The sequence below is a fragment of the Chenopodium album genome, chromosome 23 (assembly GCF_948465745.1).
Source record: "Chenopodium album chromosome 23, dcCheAlbu1.1, whole genome shotgun sequence".
NCBI lineage: Eukaryota > Viridiplantae > Streptophyta > Magnoliopsida > Caryophyllales > Amaranthaceae > Chenopodium > Chenopodium album.
This window is the reverse complement of record NC_137856.1, coordinates 14156205-14179909: the sequence shown is the minus strand read 5'-3', so window position 1 is coordinate 14179909 and position 23705 is coordinate 14156205. Positions and strand designations below refer to the sequence as shown.

General features: G+C 39.8%; 1 protein-coding gene and 1 pseudogene across 1 annotated transcript; both read left to right on the top strand.

The window, feature by feature from the left end:
- Nucleotides 1-2256: 2256 nt before the first annotated feature.
- Nucleotides 2257-4086, top strand: LOC145607668 (xyloglucan 6-xylosyltransferase 2 pseudogene; annotated as a pseudogene).
- Nucleotides 4087-4436: 350 nt separating this feature from the next.
- LOC145607075 (PKS-NRPS hybrid synthetase cheA-like) lies at nucleotides 4437-7653 on the top strand. Its single transcript, XM_081662846.1, has 5 exons — nucleotides 4437-4511; nucleotides 5002-6663; nucleotides 6750-6894; nucleotides 6988-7119; nucleotides 7370-7653. Exons 1-5 carry the CDS (start codon nucleotides 4437-4439, stop codon nucleotides 7651-7653), a joined length of 2298 nt encoding a protein of 765 aa, XP_081518972.1.
- Nucleotides 7654-23705: the final 16052 nt, after the last annotated feature.

Genomic DNA, 23705 nt, shown 5'->3' with positions numbered 1-23705 from the left:
AATGTCGACTCCAAAATCTTATCAGTCAACACCCCACTACCCTGCCAAATCGTTTTCGTGCCGCAAATCTCAAACAAAGCATCCAGAGTCATATCCATGGTAACCGAGCAAGCGTCTCGTAGCACGTCCGTGCTAGGTGTAGTGGTGACCATCTGCCCATGAACACGTAGCCCGAGAATGTTGTACACATCGTGCAACATGATCGTGATCTCCCCAAATGGCATATGAAATGTGTTTGTATCTGGCTGCCATCTCTCAACAAATGCAGAAATCAACGGCCAATCAAGTCTTTTGAACATAAGCCCGGGTAAGTGAGACAACCAACTGGCATCAATCGACTATTGGCTCTCCGCTGATTGACGACCTCGCCACCTAACCAGATCAGCACACAACTTTGTCCTACTCAAACACCGCAACACACTACGCTCTTGCTCCGCCCATATATATCGGGCCACGTGACCGCCAAAACTAGGGATAACAGTCCCATCCTCGGGACCACCCGACATCGGCTCCTGCACTGACCATGTCTCTGCAGAGCTAGTAGTAGGCTGACTCGATCCACTACCAACAAATCTCCCACACTGACCCCTATATACCATATGATAATCCTGAGGGCCCGATTCTTCATCTTGGTCATCAGCATGACTACCCAAGTCTTCGTCGTCATCGTCAGATGATATTGGTGCTCTACCTGCCGAATACACAGGTCGACTACTACCCGACTGTTGGTCTCCCGACCAACCACTAGTAGACCCGTATTGCTGCTCGGGCTGTGACGGTGCTGAACGAGAAGACTGTCTCCTAACTGACGCATTTAAACGTCGTGATATTGCATGACGAGCACCAGAACCCTCGATCTACAATAAACAAGTACACACCATTAAAAATATTGTTCATAATAAAAATAACAACAAAAACAACAGCAACAATAATAATCAGAATAATAATAATAATTATACTAATAATAATAACAATAATAATAATAATAACAATACTAACAATAATAACAACAACAACAACAACAACAATAATAATGATAATAATCACAACAATAATAATAATAACTATAATACTCATCATAACAAAAATAACAACAACACCACCAATAATCATATAATAATAATAATAATAATAATAATAATAATAATAATAATAATAATAATAACAACAACAACAACAACAAAAATAATAATGATAATCATAATAATAACAATAATAATAATAACAATAATCATAATAATAACAATAATTACAATAATAATAATAATAATAATAATAATAATAATAATAATAATCACAACAACAATAATAATAATACTAATTATAATACTCATCATAACTAACAAAAATCACAACAACACCACTAATAATCATGTCATAATAATAATAATAATATTGACGAAATTAAAATAACAACAACAAAAACATAAAATTAACAACAACAACAACAATAATAATAACAAAGCATAATAGTCATCGAAAAAAAAACTGGAAATTCCAGGCTTCCGCCCAGAATTTCCGGAAGTCCTTGGAAAATCCGCCTGAAATTTCCGGATCCTCCAAGGAACTTCCGGAAAATTTAGGCGGAAGTGGACATCCGCCCAGATTTTCCGGAAGTACCTTGGAGAATCCGAAAATTTCAGGCGGATCCTCCATGGGTCTTCCGAAAATTCTGGGCGGAAGTCCATTTTCCCAGATTCGGTTTTTTTTCCAGAAAATTACCTCCTCGCCGCCGCCAAAGACGCCATAGCCGCCGCCGCCGTTGCCTCCACCGCCTGCCAAACCCCTCCCTCCGTGTGTGATCCTAATTCGCCGCGAATCAGCCATCTTTTTTTGTGTACAATCTTGTAGATTATTTGTAAATGTTTGTTGTATTTTTTTTTTTTTAAACAAATTAAATTTCAGATTTTGAATTTAAAGTTTTTGAGAGAGTTTGGAGTAAGAGAGATGGTGAATGTGGTGAGGGAGTGAGCATGTGACTCGTTGAGTGAAAAAACCGTGTTTATATATTAAGGGTAAAATTGGAATTTCATTCTAAAAATGGGAGCGTTACCCTGTAAATTAAAAGCTAATTATGTGGGTATATAAAATTTGACCCATAATTAATGGGAAAGCACATCTCACATTCTCACATGATGCTGCGATGCAACCTACAGACAGCTAAACACGTTCACATATCCCCATCTTGTCAATTTACAACGTGATTACCTCTACCAAAACACTTCTTCTCCGAAAAAAAAAACAAAAAAAAAAATAAAAAAAAATAAGAAAAAAAGAAAATCTTTGCAATAAAATTAAAAATCCCTCACTATTCTTCCCTTCCTCACTCTTTCACTTCTCCATTCTTCTTACCGACAAATTTTTATTTATTTATTTATTTTCTCAGATCCCATCTAATTATAATACCCAAACTGAATCCAATTTCTTACAATCAAACCCCAATTCAATTTTCTTCCCAACAATCTAAAATTAGTTTTGAACAGATTAAGTAAACCCTTAGTTAGAAAATGCTCAGCTGGTGTATTGGGCAACGGCGTGTTGCCCAGATCCAGAGAGCATTCCAGAAAATGAAGGTAACAATCCTCTGTCTTTTTCTGACCTTGATTATGATTCGGTCAATGCTTGGTGCGGGTGATTTCGGAACACCGGAGACTGATTTCCATCTCCTTCAATCTTCGCTTTCGGCTGCTGGCCATCACACCCACAGCCGCCGTATATTGGAGGATGTCAAGGATGCCGCCGACACGAATTCGAATAGTTACGAGTCATTCGATATTAAGAAGATAATGGTTGGTGATGAGCCTCCTGAGAAGAAAGATCCTAACCAGGCTTATACTTTGGGGCCAAAGATTTCTGATTGGGATGAACAGAGAGGAAATTGGTTGAAAAATAACCCGGATTTTCCGAACTACGTTCAACCCAATAAGCCTCGGGTGTTGTTGGTTACTGGTTCGTCCCCGAAACCGTGTGAGAATCCTGTTGGTGATCATTACTTGTTGAAATCGATTAAGAATAAGATTGATTATTGTAGAATTCATGGGATTGAAATATTCTATAATTTGGCACTTTTGGATGCTGAGATGGCTGGGTTTTGGGCCAAGTTGCCGTTGATTCGGAAGCTGTTGTTGTCGCACCCGGAAATCGAGTTTTTATGGTGGATGGATAGTGATGCTATGTTCACTGATATGGTGTTTGAGCTTCCATGGGAGAGATATAAGGATTACAATTTGGTTATGCACGGTTGGAATGAAATGGTTTACGACGAAAAGAACTGGATCGGTTTGAACACAGGAAGCTTTCTATTGCGAAACAATCAATGGTCATTGGATTTGCTTGATACTTGGGCACCAATGGGTCCCAAGGGTAAGATTAGGGAGGAAGCAGGGAAGGTGTTGACGAGTGCTTTAAAGGGTCGGCCCGTTTTCGAGGCCGACGATCAATCTGCCATGGTTTATATCTTGGCAACTCAAAAGGAGAAATGGGGTGACAAGGTTTATCTAGAAAATCATTATTACCTTCATGGTTATTGGGGTATTTTAGTGGATAACTATGAGGAGTACATTGAGAAATATCACCCGGGTTTTGGTGATCATAGATGGCCTTTGGTTACTCATTTTGTGGGGTGTAAACCTTGTGGCAAATTCGGGGATTACCCTGTTGAGAGGTGCTTGAAACAAATGGATAGAGCTTATAATTTTGGGGATAATCAGGTTTTGCAAATGTATGGCTATTCTCACAAGTCTTTGGCTAGTAGAAAGGTTGTTAAAACTCGAAACGAAACGAGTAATCCGCTCGAAGTTAAGGACGATTTAGGTTTGCTTCACCCACCATTCAAAGCTATCAAGTTATCATCTTGATCGTAGTTGGTGTAGAAGCTTTCAGAGAGGATAATGGACACTACAATGCTTTATTATTTGAATTTTTACCCATTATTATTTTTTATTTCTCATAGATAATTTGGAGTATATGTTACTTCTTTTGTTGTAGTTTTCAGATAATTGTAACACCATGGTTCAATTAAGAACCAATTGTTTCTGTTAGTATTGGTTAAGTTATATTTATTCAAAGGAGTAATTTCACGGATCATTTAAGAATCAATTGTTTCTGTTAGTACAATTACTTTTCAAATTGGACATATAATTGGGTTGTTCTGCAAGATTGTGCACCTCAATCTATGCTACAGTTAATTATAATGAATTGCTACTTGCCACAATGAAATTACTCAAGCTATAGTATTAAATGACTTTCATACCCCTTACAATTTTGAAAATTACATTAAAACCCAACCATTACTAACTTTGTCTTTGCTCCACCTTGACCATTAGCTCCACCATCCATACCACCACTCACCTTGACTGGTCCACCACCACGACTCCACCTTGACCATCATACACCACGACTCCACCTTGACTGGTCCACCACTCACGAAATATAAAATGAGTCGACGACGGTCCGCGTTCATATCGGAGGCACTTGGTGGGGACGACGAACCGTCGACGCCGTCGAGTCAGGTATATGTCGGAATTTTTTTTCAATTTCCGTTGTGCCCGGTCGCGTGTTATATGCGACTATACCACGGTGCAGTCGCATGCTATATGCGACTATACCACGGTACAGTCGCATATAGCATGCGACTGTGCCATGGCGTAGTCGCATATAGCATGCGACTGTGCCACGGTGCAGTCGCATGCTATATGCGACTACGCCGTGGCACAGTCGCATATAACATGCGACCAGGTACTTTTTTTTTAAATCCGTCGTGTTAATTAATTTTTGTTAATTATTAAAAATAACAAAATACAGTTAATTTAATTATAAAGTTTATCGCAAATTTATGGCTTTAATAAAAAAAATTAGTAGTTTAAATTTGGCAAAAAAAAAAAAGAGTAAATTTATTTTTGTAGTTAAATTTAATTTAAATTAACTTTGTATTTTTCTTTCTAATAGGATCCTATTGAAGATTTTGGCGGTGATGGGGTAAATTATTACCCACATTTTTAGACCGATCAATTATTTCCAACGTATCGAGAATTGTCACAATGGGCGAAAGACATTGCACTAACACTCAAATTTCAACTTGTGATTTCTTACAATCATAACGGATGGTTGTATTTGAGATGCAATCGTGGTGCAAGAGATAGAGGGAAAAATAGAGATCTTAGTGTTGCTCAACGACCGAACACAAAAACTCAACATTGCGGTTGCAAGTTTTTGATCAAGGGTTATAAAGTTTCTGATGATGAAGGATGGCAGATTGTCTTGGGTCCCGATGCATACGGCAAACACAACCATGAGCTAATTGTCTATGAAGAAGGTAATCGACAAATGAGCAAGCTTAGTCCGGGTGCGAAGCAACTTGTTCGTGACCTGACTGATGCAAAAGTGAAGCCACAAAATATCTTAGCGGCTATGCGAAATCAGTTTCCTGATGATCATCCCACTCGTAGACATATTTACAACTTTAGGGATCGGTTGAGACTTGAAGAAGCTGATGGTCGAGCTGTTGTTACATATTTCCTTGAACTTGGTATCGAGTCTCATTATACACATTGGAGCTTGGTTGACCCGGATACGAATGTTTTGACCTATGTATTTATGGCACATCCTACGTCTCTAGCGCTCTTACGCATATATCCATGGGTCATTGGCATTGATTCAACTTACAAGACAAACAGATACAAAATGCCTTTTTTGGAGCTCGTTGGTGTTACTCCTTGCAACATGAATTTCTTGATCGGGTATGCTTTTATGAAGGATGAGAGCGCCGTGAGCTATGCATGGGTGATAGATAAGTTGAAGTTGTTGGTTGATAGTGATGTATCGCCTACGGCTATTATAACTGATTGTGGGTTGGGTTTGATGTCGCCTATTCGGGAAATATTTCCCGACACTGCTCATTTACTATGCACATGGCATATTAACAAGGATGTAGAGCATAGAGTTGGGAAAATAACGAATAATAAAGATCAAGGCAAAATTTTCAGGTTGACAAGGTGGAATCCGATTCTCAATGCCACCACATTGGATGATTATAATAGAGCGGTTCGGCAAGTGGAGGAATCTTATGCAGCATTTCCTGCCGTGATTTCTTATGTGAAGGAGACTTGGTTAGACAATCATAAGGAGAAATTTGTGAAATTTTGGACCAATGGTGTACTTCACTTCAGCAATGTCACCAATTGTAGAGTGGAAAGTGCACATTCATCTTTGAAGGGGTGGTTGGAAACTTCAACTGGTTCTCTCGATTCTGTATGGGCCAAGGTAAATAAGGCTATTGAAGATCAAGTCACACAGATTAAGCAATCACTTGAGCGCAGTCGACGCAGTCATGGCCGGATATATGATGTTATGCCATTACAACATCTTAATGGACGTACCTCCCACCATTGTATGTTGTTGTTGGTGAATGAGAAGAAAAGAATGACAGAGTTAAGTCATGAGTTGAATGTTCGTTGTGGATGCGTTTATAAGACGACTCATCAGATTCCTTGTGCATGTGATATACGTCGTGCCATGGATTCGGGGACATACTTCTACTTAGACCAAGTGCACCCCTTGTATAGGACACTAATGATTGGTGAGGATGGTAGTGTTCCGACTCCATTGGATGACCCCGGTCATCAGTCACAGGACAGTCGATTTTTTGAGAGTCTTGTGCGTGAGGTGAGTAGAAGTGATCCCGCAGTCATGCGTTCCGTGTCTCGCCTAATAGATGAACATCTTCATTCCGATCAATTGATGTTGATGAGCCGCTCAGGAACACGACTACTAGAGGGAGACCATCAACAAATAGTACACGGCGTAATCGTAGTGCATGGGAGTATACACGTGGTACTCGTGGGCGTCGTGGTCGTAATGGGGGACGTGGTGATGGTGGTCGTAGTGGAGGTCGAGGTAAGTGTACTCTATATTTTTCTATTTGTTGTTTATTTTTCTGTATTTTGATATTAATTTGAATTACAAAAATAATAATTCATTATTCATCAGGAGCAAGAGACATTTCAGATTTTCCTTACCTTTATGGGCTTCCAGATATCATCAAACCATTTGTGGAGGATTGGAACAATGTAATGGGTGATGGAAATTGTGGATTTCGATGTGTTGCAGACTTTTTCTTAGGTAAGCCTTTGCGTAAAGAAAGTGTCACATTTTATTCCAATGGTTTTACTTACAATTTTGTTGTTTAATTTTTTATTAGGTGGACAAGACAATTGGATACAGGCTCGGTAAGAGTACATACATTTGTATCATGGAGGCTTGGATCAAGCAATTGATCGTATCACTTGGAACGGTGGACATTGTGGCGCGAACCATTACATGGACTTGCCTGATGATTTGTACCCAATTGCAAATTTTTGGAATTGTGCAGTTATGGTTTACGGAGTTGGCCCACGAAGAGAGTTGTATCCGTGTATGACAGTTCTACCGTTGCGGGCCCCGTCTACTGATGATCGACCTCGGATTGAGATTGCCATTGCACACATTGGCCGCCATTATGTTCGACTTGATCTATCGCCAAAATATCCAGTACCTCCTATTGTTGATCCATGGTTTATGTACAGAGATCAAAGTGTGATTGGTTGGGAGCAACTTTATCAAGAAAGGAGGGCACATTGGGATCAATTAATAGTAGCATCTACTTCATCATCTTAGGAGGAGGATACGTTGAAATTAACTTTAATCAATTTCTTACATGTTTAATGTAGTTTATATATATGCTTAATGTGTACAAATTGCTTATGTTATATGCTTATGTGTAGAGGTTGCTTATCAATTTAGGCAAAAAAAAAAAAAAAAAAAAAAAAAAAAAAAAAAAAAAACTTGCATCAGAAAAATATCTAAAAGTTATAGTTAAATAGTCAAGTCCATCAATTACATAACAAATCTAAAAGATAAATTAAAATAGTAGCAAATCGTCCTGTACAAAATATAAATAGCAATTCACTAAAACATAATCATCCAGCATACTCATCCCATTCTTTCAGCACTTCAGCAACACGTGGATGGCAGTCGACGCAACCCTCAATTGCCTGAGCAATCCGTCCCATCCACTGCAAATGAGATATTAATAAGTACCAAAACTAGAGATATTAGATAAATTAAAATTAAAGCAAAAGATTATTAACTTACATAAACTGGGAGTGTCCTATCAGGAACTGCAGGAAATACCGCATCCACTTCTGGAACAACAAAGATATGTGACACATAAGTGAACCAGTCATAATACCTATCCACAACATCAGAGGAGCTTTGAGCGCGCTGGAACTCTGCAAGAATCAACCGGAAACCTCTGGGATACAAGGTCTAAGCATTCTCAACACTCGAGACATTCCACTTAACTTCATACAATTTCGAATCTGCAGGCCTGTAAGCAAAATCTGGACGGTTAATAGGCATAGGAATTGTCTGTACATAACCAAACTGCCGTTAGACACGATCGGGCATGTACGGCTCAATGACATCTCGATAACGAAGCCATCCAGTAAATACAATCCTAGGAACATCTGAGGCTGGCTCTGGACCATAGGGTAGCCATACGACCTGCAAAGAATGAAGAAAAAAAATTAATAAAGTGGCATCAACCATTGTTTAATGAAAATATGTACAAAGTGTTATAATTTACCATGTTCGAATTGAATTCGTCTAAGCGCTGACGAAAAGATCTCAACCGAGCATCAGAAAAACCCTCCTTCTTGATACTCCAAGTAGAGGCACGAGCCCCATGAGATGCACAAACTAACCGCTCCCTATGAGGTCGAAACGGTGGGAAATGCTCATATATCCAAGCCTGTAGTAATGTCAAACAACCAGCAATGCCTGAGCACGTACCCCTGCTCGCAATCCCTAATTGGCGATATAAGTTCGCCAAAGTGGCAACTCCCCATGCATAATCTGAGATATCATCCACACCATGAATAAGCTCGAGGATGTCAGCTGGTCGTACCCTACTAGCACTCTTGTCTACAAACAACGTAGAACCAAGCAATAGTAACATGTAACCCATAAGTTGCGTTTCAGGACTACGCTTTGAGCAAATGTTGATAATGGAATCAATGGAAATCGCACCACTACAATAGTGCGGTGTAGGAGGTGCCAAAAGTGTATCTCGATCCACTCCAAGCAATTGCATAGCATGTATGCGCAACTCCTCACTAGTAGTCTGAGCAGAAACTATACGCCCATCCACTGGGATGCGCAAAATGTGCCAGACATCATGTAGAGTAATAGTCATCTCTCCAAAAGGGAAGTGAAATGTGTTAGCGTCAGGTTGCCACCACTCCACAAATGCACAAATAAGAGGTATATCAAGGTGTCCAAACATACACCGAGGCAAGTGTGACAAGCCTGTACCCTCAACCACTGTAACCTGCTCGGGTGGAAGCGTGGCAAACCATGACTGAAGCTGATAACACGCTTTTTCCCTATTCTGACACCTTAGCAAGTTTCTCTCCTTTCCATCCCATATCATACGAGCAACATGACCTCCGAAACTAGGAATAACACTACCATCAAGGGGCCCACCGGGCATGTCCTCCTTCACTATCCAAGAATCATCATCAACTTGTCTTTGACGTTTATTAGTACGTCGTCTACTAGTGGTGCTACTAGTGTCTGAGGTGACAAACCTACCATCTCTAGCCCTTCTACCTACCACTACACCTGATGTGTCATCATGCCCACCGCTCTGATCAAAATTACCCTCAAAGTCCTCCATCTCCATCTCCTCAGACTCGCTAGCTCGTCTGTGATCAGGCTCGTCGTCAAAAGGAACAGATGCATCATCAGAAGCACCATCAACAACAGACTTTCCCAATCGTACAACATCCCTTTCTCTCCTAACAGAGCATCGATGTTTCGGGCTCGAGTGTGTCGTGGCCCCGAGCCAGTCAACACATCATTCACCGCAATCGATTTTCCAACTTGTCGCTATTTAATATAATAAAATTATTTCAAATTAATTATTATATTCATAATTCTAACAATAATTATTATTATTTCAAGTATTATTACTAATAATTTTACTATTAAACAATAAACACTATTGAAATTATTTTTTTTTAAAATAACATAATCCTAAATATTTACAAATTCAAAAGCAATGCCAAAACCAAATTTACTACTCCCTAATTAGTAACAACAATTATATATGCATAGAACATAACAATAATTACATTTAGTAATTATTTTTTTTTTGTTTTTTACATTTAGTAATTATTATTAACTACTTATTGCTATTACTAAATAAAAATTTTATGACTTATCATATTAAACAAAATTAAATTCGAATTTAAAAAAAAATACGACATTTCAAATTATATTACTAATTTAATCACGAATTCGAAAAATTTGAAATTAAAAATACACAAATTACAACCATAATTCAAAATTTAAATTCAAATTCAAAATAAAAAAATTTAAAAAAAAAAAAACCACAGTCGCGTGCTATATGCGACTCCACCACGACATAGTCACGTATAGCATGCGACTACACCGTGGTGGAGTCGCGTATAGCATGCGACTGAGCCGTGGTAGAGTCGCGTGCTACATGCGACTATACCGTGGCTCAGTCGCACGCTATATGCGACTCCACCACGGTGTAGCTTAGTCGCATGCTATATGCGACTATGCCGTGGTGGAGTCGCATATAGCACGCGACTATGCATTTTATGCGAAAATAAAAAAAAAAACTTACCGACGAATTGGCCGGCGTTTTCCCCACGTTTCCCGACAAACGAACCCCCTTCCCCCGCCGCGAATCCATTATCGTCAACCCCTTCCTTTTTCCGGTTGATTTGGTATGATAAGTGGTTGATATGGTGTGATAGATAGTGAGAAAATTGGTTGATTCCGGCGACCTTAGGGTGGTAGTGGTGATGGTCTTTAGGGTAATGGTGATTCCGGCGACCTTAGGGTGGTGGTGGTGATGGTGTTTAGAGTGATGGTGGTGGAATGAGTATGGTTAGTGAGAAAAATTAAAAGATGTCAAACATGAAATTTATAAGGGTAGATGAGTCATTTAATACCGCGCCCTAAGTAATTCTATTGTGGCATTTAATTGTGAGGTTGTGTTTGTGACGTATATGTTGATTGTAAAGATGAGAAAGCAACATGAGAGTGAAGTTCTACACATTAATTTGTTTATTTTTCGTTTTGGTATTAGACCCATTTTTATTTTTATTGATTCAAAGGTTATAAGTTCAAGTGACTCATAACCTTTAGACCCAATATTAAGTAATAGAGCCCAAATAGATGAAGGAGACACTAACTCGAATCCTATATATAAAGTGAAAGGGGGGTTTTGGGTGAAAATTTTCACTTTTCCAAAATAACCTTTTCATTTTTTTTCGTTATTTTTTTAAAATAAAAAACTACGTACCATTCTTGAAAAAAAATAAAAATAAAAATAAAAACTACTGTTTCGGGTGTTTTTGTTCCTCGGGAGAGTTACAACACAAGGTCTGGATCACGAAGCTGCCTGTACCTGCAAAACAACGGAACTCCAAATATTCGGAGGTCCACTTCCAAAGCTTAAGTTATTAAAAAGTCGGAGTAAAACGTCCAGAAAAGTAAAGTATATTCTCAGATTCCGAGATCATGTGGGTGTCTGTTTCTTGAGAGTGACAGATGAGTAATGATTGGAACGTGCCCCAATAAATGGGGGAACCTTCCTATTTATAGGGTCGTTGAAAGGTGTGGCCTCCCTAGGGTTTGATGACCTAGGGGATAGGGCATCGCCATTTTTTAAGGACCGCTTGGGATTTGGGCCTTGAAGGCCGCCATTCCTAGGGGGCTATATCTGCGCGACACATGCCATCATCTGGAAGGTCCATTTTGGTGCCCCTTCTAGTGACATGTGTCACACTCTGATTGGGCCACTTGGCAGGGTAGAAAATACCCAAATCATTTTCCCCTCACAGGGGTCACATGGCTTGTCACGTGCCGCTTGTGACAGGTGTCGGCTTATGGGTGGATGGTTTTTTAACTATTTACCATGGGTGAATCTAAGGGTTTTTACCCTAGATTCTTTATCCTTTCTATAAATAATAGGGGTTGACCCTCCTTCATTATTCACACGTTTTGTGAATCTTTTAGAGAGAATCCAGAGCTTTTAACTTCTGAACTTTTGTCTCTTTCTTTGCAAGCATTCGACGGCCGTCCTCAAGTTCGTCTGTAACTAGATGTCCAAGCCTTTTCAGCTGCCTCTCATTACTTTTTAAAGGTAACCGCTTGCTTCTTTTCCTTTTTTACTTTGTGTCTTGCTTTCTTGTTTTCGAAAATGGTTTCCCAAACGCACACGGCACGACCTAGGGTAGTGATCAGTCGGTGACTAGGGACAGCTGAATCTAGAATTAGTGGTGTCGAATGCTCGTTCATGGACTCCCCTTTGTGAACTTCCCCGAATCCGACCGTTTATGTGTCTGTGCATGACACCATGGCCAGAACAAAGAGAATAGCTAAGAAGTATAATTTGGATGGTTCTTTTTACCATTCGAAAGGTTCAACCGTTTACTCAGATGGCTCCGTTAGGGCTCCTGTTAATGAACTTTATGATCATCCTCCCAACTCTTCTTCTAACCCTCCTCCAACTCCATCTTACCATCATTCCCCAAGCTCTAGTGGTACCCCCAGTAACTCAATTTTGAAGGAGTCTGAAAGTGAACCAATTCCCGAGCCGTCTGGTCAGGCGTTGAGTGAGAAACTAGGGGAGGACACAGCTGGCACCAGCCGGCGGTCCCCCAGCTCTGATGAGAAGTCTGATGACGACACGGCCTCATCATCTTCTGATAGTGCCTTCCTTAACTAAGAGGAGGTGTCGGCTAAATAAACACAGCAAGGGAGTCCTTGTCTATAGAGAAAGGAGAGGGTTGGACCGAGCCGTCTGCCTCTCGCCGCCTAGAGAGTTCTCCTTATTACATGCACGTTCCCGCAGAAAGGCGGGACACTATGAAAGCCGACATGGCCAAGTTTCAGTTAAAGCATCTTATGAGATATGGCTTTAGTCTCACTATGCCAGATGCGGTGGACACAGTCGCCTGGCGAAGGATGGCCAGCTACCATGACAAATTCTTTGGTTGGTATGAGGCAACCATTCAAGCTAGTCTGTGCTTTCCTCTCCACCCGGCCGTGGAGAGGATCTTAGATGGATACCAGCTGGATATCTAGCAACTTGTCTCAATATCATTGGGTATGTTGCCGCATGTGAGATGCTGAGGGTGGATCCCACCTTCGAGGCATTCGCCCACATGCATTATCTGAGGGTGGATCCTCTTTTCGTATCCACATCACAAAACCGAGCTGAACTGATTTTATTGATATATAATTTTGATCCAATTATTTTTTCTTTGGATAGGCCATGAAATAAGCTTTCCAACCATATATCATAAGCCCAATTCCGAGCTATAACAAATAAGATATGAGCAAAACACTAAACTCGGCCAAAACCGATACCCTTCTACTATAACGGCCATATCTTAAAATATACAAATCATTTTGACCTGATTCTAATTTGGTTGGAAAGTAGACTTGATAAGCTTTACAATGTTATATTATATTCCTTATTCCAAATTACGGATCAAAAGTGATGATGATTTTAAAAACGGGTTAAAAACTGGAATCACCGCGCACAGTGCAAAAGCACCGTGTCACGGGAGTGTGCCCCGTCTGACAGTGCCTGGCACCGTGTCACGGTGCTATTTTCAAAGATTTTTTGCGTCAAATTCCACCGTGGCATGGTACCTGTTGCCGTGACACAGTAACTGGTGCCGTGACCCGATACTGCATATCGTGTCACGGTGCTTTTTTCGTGTAATTTCCATGTTTTCCCATACCGTGACACGATGTACTGTGTCGTGCCACGGTCGACACTACTGTGTCATGGTAAGTGTGTCGTGTCACGGATTTTTTCGTGTCTTTTCTGCGTAAACCTTTCACGCGTTTTCACTCCCCGTACCCTAAATATTTCCCGCGTCATACAACTGTCCACCGTGTCACAGGAATTTGCCACGTCTGACGGTGCCAGTCACGGTGCCCTATGCCGTGTCGCGATACAATTTTTTTAGGTTTTTTTTTATCTTTTTAGGGGTCCGTGTGTCCCCTCAGATCATTTTCCTTATAAATACCCCCTCCTTTCTACTGTTCGGGGCATCAAATCCTTCTATCTTCCTCTCTTTTACACAAAAAATCATTCTAATCTCTCTCCCATATTTTAGGCCTTAAACCTATATTCCTAATTACACTATTCTTCTTCCACTAAGCACTCCAAGGAGTTCATACTTAACCCGAGGTTCCGTCCTTAAACCAAGGCGTGAAAGTTACAAATTAATGAGGGTTTGACCAAATCAACTCTACTTTTATTTAATTTAATTATTTCAATTTGATTTATTTTTATTGAAGGTACTAACAATTTATTCATGATGTAGCAATTTAAAGGAACGCGCAGAATGTGAGTAATTAATTTAATTACTTATTTTATTTTATATTGCTAATATCATGATTAGAGTTATTATTATTTGATTGGACTAACGCTATTATTGTTGAATTGCTTCCAATATTAATTACTTATTCATCTAGTCTTGTTGTTAATTGAAGTGATCACAAATAATTAGAATTATATGTTGCATTAATATTCAACCAATTTAGCTTAATAGTAGTTTGGAGAAAATTGAATATTTTGTTTGTATGTCTTTGAGATCGCAGGAATACTTTTCACTATAAGAATCGAGTAGAGGACAATACGGGCGAATGTGACTCCATGACTCACTTCGTACCATCATCCCCGATCCTCCTTTCGTGGTTCCGAACCATATGGAGTCAGTAATCTCATGGATTATGAATGGGGTGTAACCTTCACGGGTAAATCGTTGTTGCCTTTCGCTGTCCCTTTTCATGGTGCCTTTTATGATCCATGAACGGTTTACAAGTTCCTTAAAAACTTGTTGGCGGCTCCCTACTTTCTTTGTCCCTAATCGTATATGTCAATTCCTACTTCCTATGAGTGACGGGCATATTCACAACATGCTTTTACGTAGGCACACTTCGATCGACGCCTACAAAGACGTGTTCGCTTGGTCATACAAGGACATGCCCGGAATAGATAGGGAAATCATGGAACATACCATTCCCTTGAACCCTACCTCTAAATAAGTAAAACAAAAACTTCGACGAATGAAACCTGATGTCGCATTAAAAATGAAAGAAGTACAAAAACAATTGGACGCAGGTTTTATTCGCGTATTTAATTACTCAGAATGGGTAGCAAACATCGTCCTAGTCCCCAAAAAGGATGGACGAGTTCGCATGTGTGTCGATTTTAGGGAACTTAACAAGGCTAGCCCTGAAGATGATTTTCCTCTACCACATATTGATATATTGGTAGATAACACGGCTGAACATGCGATGTTATCCTTTATGGATGGATACGCTGGTTACAACCAAAATTTAATGGCAAAAGAAGACGAAGAAAAGACATGCTTTATTACCCCTTGGGGTACATATTGCTACATATTCATGCCATTTGGTTAAAAAAATGCAGGAGCTACGTGCCAAAGAACGGCTACAACTATCATGCACGATATGATGCATAATGAAATAGAAGTGTACGTGGATGATATGATCGTAAAGTCCAAAGATAGAATGGGGCATATAAAAGCTTTACGCAAATTTTTCGCTCGCATAAATGAATATAAAATGCGATTGAATCCACAAAAATTCCCCTCCGGGGTAACTTCTGGCAAGTTACTCGGATACGTAGTAAGTTCACGTGGTATTGAAATCGATCCCTCTAAAATAAAGGCCATCGTTGACATGCCTCCCCTCAAACAGAAAAATATATTAGGGGGTTCCTTGGCAAACTACAGTACATTAGTCGATTTATCAACAAATTGACTATGACTTGTGAGCTAAATTTAAAAAATTGAAAAACGAGGAAAAACATGAATGGGACGATCAATGCCAAAAGGCCTTTGAGAAAATCAAAATAGTCCACCAATTTTAGTACCACCAGTACCCAAACTACCTCTTAGGCTATACATCACAGTTACAGACACGGCCACAGGCGCCATGCTAGCACAAGAGGTAGAAAAAGTCAAGCGTGCAATATATTACAAAAGTAAAAAGATCACTCAATATGAAATAAAATATAACACCTTGGAAAAAACAAGTCTAGCATTAGTAAGGGCAACTAAAAAATTACGACATTATATGCTACTACACACCACTCATGTGATTTCTTAATAAAATCCGATAAAGTATTTGTTTGAACAACCACCTATACAAGGAAGGATATCCAAATGTTCGGTGATGTTGGCCGAATTTGAGCTAAAATATATTCTTGAAAAATCAATGAAAGGAAAAGTAAATTTCGATTTTCTGGCCCAACATCCAATTCAAACAAGTCATGTAGAAACTACTCATCTTCCTGATGAAGAGATTCTCATGACGCAAGATGACAAATGGGTAATGTACTTCGACAGTGCATCCAATCAAAAAGGATGTGGCGTTGGAGTGTTACTCATAAGTCCAAAGGGAGCACATACTCCAATCTCTGTCAAACTAGACTTTGAGGTTACTAATAATGCCGCAAAATGTGAAGCGTGCATTATTGGATTAGAAGCAGCAGCTAACATAGGTGTGCGAAAACTAGAGGTGTATGGAGATTCAAGTCTGATGATAAATCATATACTGAAAAAATGGATAATAAAGAACTTCACAATGATATTATACCAAGCACACCTAGAGCAACTCATCGAGCATTTTGAACGTATTGATTTTAAATATCTCCCAAAGGATGATAATCAATTTGCCGATGCGCTAGCAAAATTAGCCTAAATGATCAACATTCCAGATCACTTAAATATGATGCCATTATGCGTTGATAGAAGAGAAGAACCAGCATATTGCAACTCAATAGAGGAAATAAATGACATCGAAGGAGATAATCCTTGGTATGATCATATCCTCCAATATATTACCCATGGCACATATCCTGAAAATACTTCATCGAAAGACCAACGAGCCTTAAGAACACTTACGGCCCAATACGGTCTAGTAAATGGTCAATTATGCAAAAAAGGGACCTAATAGTCAAAGCTTATTGTGTATAGACCAACTTGAATCCACACGCCTTATGGAAGATACTCACAAAGGTGTTTGTGGACCTCACATGAATGGTAAAATGTTAGCAAAAATAATTTCACAACAACAGTACTATTGGTCCACTATGGAACATGATTGTTCACAATATGTTAAAAAATGTCCAGAGTGCCAAATGTTCGCTAACTTACAACACCTTCCACCATCCGAACTATACAACCTCACTTCCCCTTGGCATTTTTTAACTTGGGGAATCAACATAATTGGTAAAATTTCTCCAACAAGAGCAGGAAGGCACGAGTACGTATTAGTAGCCATCGATTACTTTACTAAGTGGATTAAGGCTGCTACTTATGTGAATATCACTTCTAAACACGTCGCAAAGTTTCTCAAGCGATACATATTTTGTATATATGGAGTTCCACATGAACTAGTTAGTGATCAGGGATCTCAATTTAAAGCTGAAGTCGAGACCCTCTTAACTCGTTCAACCAGTCTAACGAAACATATTTTGTAGATATGGAGTAACTCCATGCTCCTTAGTTTTTGGAATGGATACAGTTCAACCTGTCGAACTTGAAATACCATCCCTACGCATCGTACTCGAAAGTAAGCTACCGGAAGCTGAATGGGTAAGAACGAGGTATGAAGAGCTTTTATTCCTCGATGAACGACTATTAAGAGCTTTGCATCATGTACAAGTCTACCAACGGCGCATTGCGCGTCACTTCACTTTAATAATAGGGTAAAACCCAGAAATATCAAAGTAGTGGACTTTGTACTAAAGGAGGTTAGGGGTCCACTAACCGATCCAAGAGGGAAATTCAAGCCTAATTGGATAGGTCCCTACCGCGTAATAGAAACCCTATCAGGAGGAGCCGTCAGGTTAATGGATATTGGAGGTGATGAAATTTGCAAATTAATAAACATTGATCGACTTAAAAAAATATTACATATGAAAATCGGATAAACTCGTTCACTCATTAAATAAATCATTTTTTTAGCATTCAATCGAAAAATTCTAAGTGTTGTGCACATTACCGAATAACACGGTAAAGCACATAACACTTGGAGGGGGGTAATTAAAAAATAATAGACCATTCTAAATGTTCAGATTTTTTCGAACATCACGAAGAACTCTTCACACTTGGGGGGTAATAATGCAAAAAAATTTAAAACACTCGTAGTACAGGTGTCGCACGCAACTGGAATAGTTGCGCGAGGATGTCACACGCAACAAATGCCTTTGCGCACGACAGGCTCACGCAAACTCGGATGTTGCGCGCGCCACCTGATGACGAACTGCGAACCTGGATTTCTTACGTTTGAATAGAGTTGTGACTTTTACTTGCAATAAAAAGAGGGTGTTTCTTGAATATAACATGTACTAGGAAAATAAAAATTAAACTTTGATTTAATTCTTTTAAACAAAGTTTGATTAAATTTTTCATTTAATTTCTATTCAAGAGATTAAAGAAAAATAAAATAATAATAAAAATAATAATAATAATAATAAAAGAAAATTTTAAAAGAACTTCGCAAAGACCTGATTTCGTATTACGAATACATAGGCAATCTTTATGATTCGGTCATATAAAAAAAACATAAGGCTTATTTTATTTCATTAAAAGGCAAAATAAGAGACATTGTTGAACTAGATAGTAGTGATTACACTTTATTCAAATTAAACACATAGTAGTGATTACACTTTATTCAAATTAAACTAAAGGTGTAACACTCTGAGGTTTTACTATGTCCTCAATTGGCACGGATGATGGAGGAGTAGTTTCCATTGCGGTATTTTCAGAAACCTTAGAGCTTTACCCTTCACTCTTCTTTTTAACCCACACATTGTTCTTCAACCTGGGAATTGGGGTCTTTTCAACTTTTTTCCCTTTTCTTTGACTTTTGTTGGGGCTCTTTTACGAGTTTGTTGCAATGATTCTTTGATTATCACACCTCGTTGTGCGGGTTTGAATGGAGTTTTCCTTTTTGTTTCCTTCGAATTCGCCTTAAGAGATGAGAAGTCTAATTTTCTTCTTACTCCTTTGTTTTGGCCACTAGGAGCAGTAGTGGTGGCCGAATGCATCAAAGGCTTAGTTGGATTGCGAGCCGTGGCGGCTTGATGTTGAGATCGAGCCTTGTTTAATTCGCCCTTATCCGCCGCATTCATCCAAGCTTTGTAAAAGGAAGATAGTACAATACTCGCGGTAGGATTTTGTACTACCCATCTAGGAAGACTTGACCAATATTCCATCCAACGAGGAATTCATTCAGGTTTAAAGATCACATCTTTAAAGCATCAAAATCTTGCGGGGGAATAATTTGTTTCATCCCATATTGTCTCATTACCCTGCAAGGAAAGATATAAGTAGTACTAGATAGGCCTAAAAGCCTAATATAAGGGCAATTAAAACTATTCCCAACCATACTACTTATGTTCCACCAAGGAATTACAAGCATTTGTTAAGAACCCCATGACAGAAAAACAACGTCCATTCTTCTTCATTCTTGTGCTTGTAAAGAATTCGACGTCCAGGGAATGTCCTTACTCTATTAGCCTCAAGGTTTTGGGGCTGATCAACAATTCGCAAACGCTCTATGAGCCAAATCTAAAAAAAAAGAGAAAAATTAGTTTGCGATTTTACACGAGTAGGTGGCGCGCGCATCCAAATCAGTTGCGCGCGCCATCCGTGCGCAACGCAGAAGATTGCGCTGGTCCTACCAGCAACTTCATGACTTGCGCTGATTTACGAAAAAAAAGACGTACGTGTAATGGAGTGGACTTCGCGTGAAAATGTTTTCGTTAGGTTCTCTTCTATGGCGATTCAAGCATAGAACAGTTTCTGCCAAAGCCAAAGGAGCGGGTGAATGACATCCCTCTATTTGCTCTACTATGGACACTATGGAATAATCTCCATACTCTTGACTGTCCTAAGTAAATAATTAACAACAAGACAATAACATAACGTACGAATTTTAAAGCGTTGTTTAGTCATGTTGTCACGAGGGGCGGCGAAATGTTCAATAAATTGGATCAAGTTCACGCCTTCATCAGTTCCAATATTTGTCATATCATTGTTAAATAAGCCAAAAAATCATTGAAAAATAGGCTTGGGATCCGACAAGGTAGGAGCATAGGTCACAGGGAGAGTATTTGTAGGGAAACCTAACAAGGCCTCAAATTCACCAGGAAGTGGGACAATTTCGTCCCCTTTAAACAAGAAAAGATGGTGATTAGAGTCACAGTGGTTAATGGCGGCATGAAGAAAATCAAAATTAATTACTAGTTGCATGTAACTTAGTAAAGGGTCTAGGTGGTAAATTTTGAAAGCTAGTTTGTCCTCAGTTGAAAGGGAAGTGACCCATTATTTCAAACGTTGTTCAAAGAAAAGAGAGAATTAGAGAGAGTAATTCTTTTTAATTTCAAAAGCCTACACGAAACCACGTTTAAATAGACCCAAGAGGGGCAAAACTTCGGCAATTTTCGCTTAAAGGAAATTTCACCAGCAGGTGGCGTGCGCAACTCAAGAGTTACGCGCGACTGTCGCGTGCAACCAATTTACATGCACGCGACAGCCGCGCGCAACTCATCCAGTTGAGCGCGTCTGCTCTGTCGCAACATGTGAGTTAGGATTATTTTTGTATTTTGGACTACATAATGACGGAATCTCACGAGATCTTAAGACAAATCATACGCTTACATTTTATTAACCCTTGTGTCATTTTCCTTGATATTTTCATACTTTTTTTTTCTTTTTATTATTTTCTTACTTTCTTGTTTACTTTTCATTATTTTCTTATTTTCCTTTATTTTTCTTCTTTTTCTTTTCTTTTTTCCTTTATTTTCCTATTCTCCTTTCTTTGTTTCTTTTTTGTTATTTTTTTGAGGGTGGTAAGTCGGGAACCCTTCCCTCCCTCGTAATTTTTTTCTTAAATGTACACATGGAAACAAAAAAATAAATAAAAATGACATATATATACAAAAGATATGTCATATGTACTGTAAAAAATAATAATAAATAAAATGTACATCTGTTTCCTAAAAAAATTATATATATGTGTACAAAAGGAATCAGGGTGCTCTGCGATTACTAGCCGGCTGCTGCACATCCTGCAAAATCCAAAACGAAGATTAATACATGAAATCTAATAACTTCGTTAAAAAGAAAGAGATAAAACTTACCGCGACCATCCGATGATCACGGCATGACAAAGTCACGAGGGCTCTCCGATAAGAAGCTCGGAAAGCACGCAAATTCCTCACCATGCCGTTCACGGTCTCTCGCGAAACCTGTTCCTAAATACAAGGACATTTAGCAAACAAATGTATATGAAAAATATATAAGTACATACAAAAAGGACATACCGAATCAACCATCTCGGGAACGAACAGTATCCCCTCCTTATCCTTTGCTGCTGGAAGGATCCCACGAATTACCGATCCGACAACATAGGTATACGTGATCTCCGCTGTAGGAGGCACCCAACCACCTAGCTCGAGCCGCTAAAAAACAAAAAAAAAGGAAGGGTCAAAGTTTAAAAAAAAATATAATAATAAAAATAAAAATAAAAAAAAAGAAAGTTAAAATACTAACCGGAACAAAAGCTGGGAAAGGAGTCAGCCTGGATGCAATAAACGTCGGATAAGATGCATTCGTCAGCACCAGCTAGTCCGCTGGATATTCAAGGATCGCTTAAGCTAGATCCTCGGTAGACAGCAAGTCCGGACGTAACATCCGGATCGGAGGATCCATAAGAACCACAGGCTCCTCGGATAAGAGCTGTTGGGAGAACACGCTCGCCCAAAAACCAAGCGTATGTCCTTTGAAGCACCGGGAGTCCCACGTAGAGGGCCAGAAAACGCAACGAACAATGCCAGACTGGACAGCCTCAGGGACTCTGACGATCAAACTCCAAGGGCGAAGATCGATCTATTAAATATAATCACATGAAAAATCATCAAAATTATATATAAAATCAATAAGAAAGATACACATGTGTTGTCAAAATGCTCACCGACGCACAAGTCGCCAAAAGGATCCTCTGCGGAAGTCGCCGGCTGAAGTGGCTCGCTTTATTCTAATCGTGACCAGTCGATGGCCGATAGGAAAGCGAGCAGCCCCGAGCAGCTTGGGGGCTAAGAAAGGCAGGTACGAGTATCCCCAAGCTTAAAAGAAAATACGGGAAATGATAAGCTCAAAAGAAGCAAAAATAGTAATTGAAGGAAAATTTAAAGTACGTACCTCAAGGATACGACCATGCCACGTGAGGGAGATCCGAGGTACCTCTGTAGTTGTCGCAGGATCCATCACCCGGGTCGCCTTGCCTATAGCTGTAAGCATACGGGGATACGACACCTCCGCCCAACTCAGGTTACCAACTTGCCCCAAATCATTGAGGCAAATAAGTAACCCGATAGCGAAACGCTCCCCCCGATCACTCAAGATAGTTACGGAGAGAACGTGAGCAATGTATATCCGAGCCAGCTGCACAGTTGTACACTGCCAATCAACCTCATCAGCTGATAACTCATCTGTAAGTACCGAGTATGGATAAGACTGCGCGTACACGTGAAGGGCCGCCGCAAGACGACCCCCTACCAGGTCACTCAGTCTCTCGTCTCACCCCCTAACGACGTCTATGGCTATGAGCTCGCCTCCAAAAGGAAAACCCGTAATCATAGAGAAGACGTAGGGGGTAACCGTCATCTCTCCCCACGGAAAGTAAAAAGTGTTGGTGGAATCCCACCAAAACTCTAGCAATCCGCGGTGGAAAGCCGACGACGCACGCTGACTCGATAAATCCCGAAGAGCCGCCAGCTGGGATATTATCCTCGAAAGCTCTACAATCCCCTTTACCACCTCGGGTAAACTCTCAAAACGGGTCCACGGGTCACCAGAGCCGTATAAACGCATACTAGGCTCACTCTAAGGAGAATAATAAAAAAAATGGTTATAGTTTGAAAAGGAGAAAAAAGAAAGAAAATCGAAGGTGCAAAGAACTCATGATACCGCACCACCCTCTAATCGAGACGTGATGGTCTTGGTCCCACTTAAGGACCGTACGGTCCTAGTTGGGAGGAGCCTCCCAAACCACATCCTCTTAGCAACGTCGATCGGCTGCGACGCGTCGCTTTCGAACCTCCTCACGAGGACGGGTCACCCTCTTTCGAGGGCGGATCGCCTCGTCAGGACTTACTGGAACCTCCTCAGCATCGACAAACGGAGGCGAGTCCATGCTTTGATGGATAAAGTTTCTTTATTAGTTTCTAAATTAAGCTAATATGTGTGTTCTAGACCTATTTCGACAGCATAACGGCTGTCGATACGGCAAAACACAAAAATTGAATGCCACCCATACGTGGGGGCTACGGTACCTGCAGTTTAACTTAGTAAATGGGGGCTTTTAACACCCACAAAAGCCATCCTATACCAGTTTCAACTAAGCATTCAGGATATTATAGTCCTAAATTTCAAATAATCTACTATTCCTAGGCGAATAATACTAACGCTAATACAATTATCGTCTACCAAACAATCTTGAAGTTCAAACATGGCAAAAATAAGCTAAGTATACACTTCGCGCCAATTTTTCGGATTCAAAATTTTCAA

Coding starts and splice junctions, on each gene's coding strand:
- LOC145607075 (XM_081662846.1), top strand. CDS start 4,437: ATGAGTCGACGACGGTCCGCGTTCATATCGGAGGCACTTGGTGGGGAC. Junction 4,512..5,001: donor CGTCGACGCCGTCGAGTCAG/GTATATGTCGGA, acceptor CCACATTTTTAG/ACCGATCAATTATTTCCAAC. Junction 6,664..6,749: donor TTGAGAGTCTTGTGCGTGAG/GTGAGTAGAAGT, acceptor GATGTTGATGAG/CCGCTCAGGAACACGACTAC.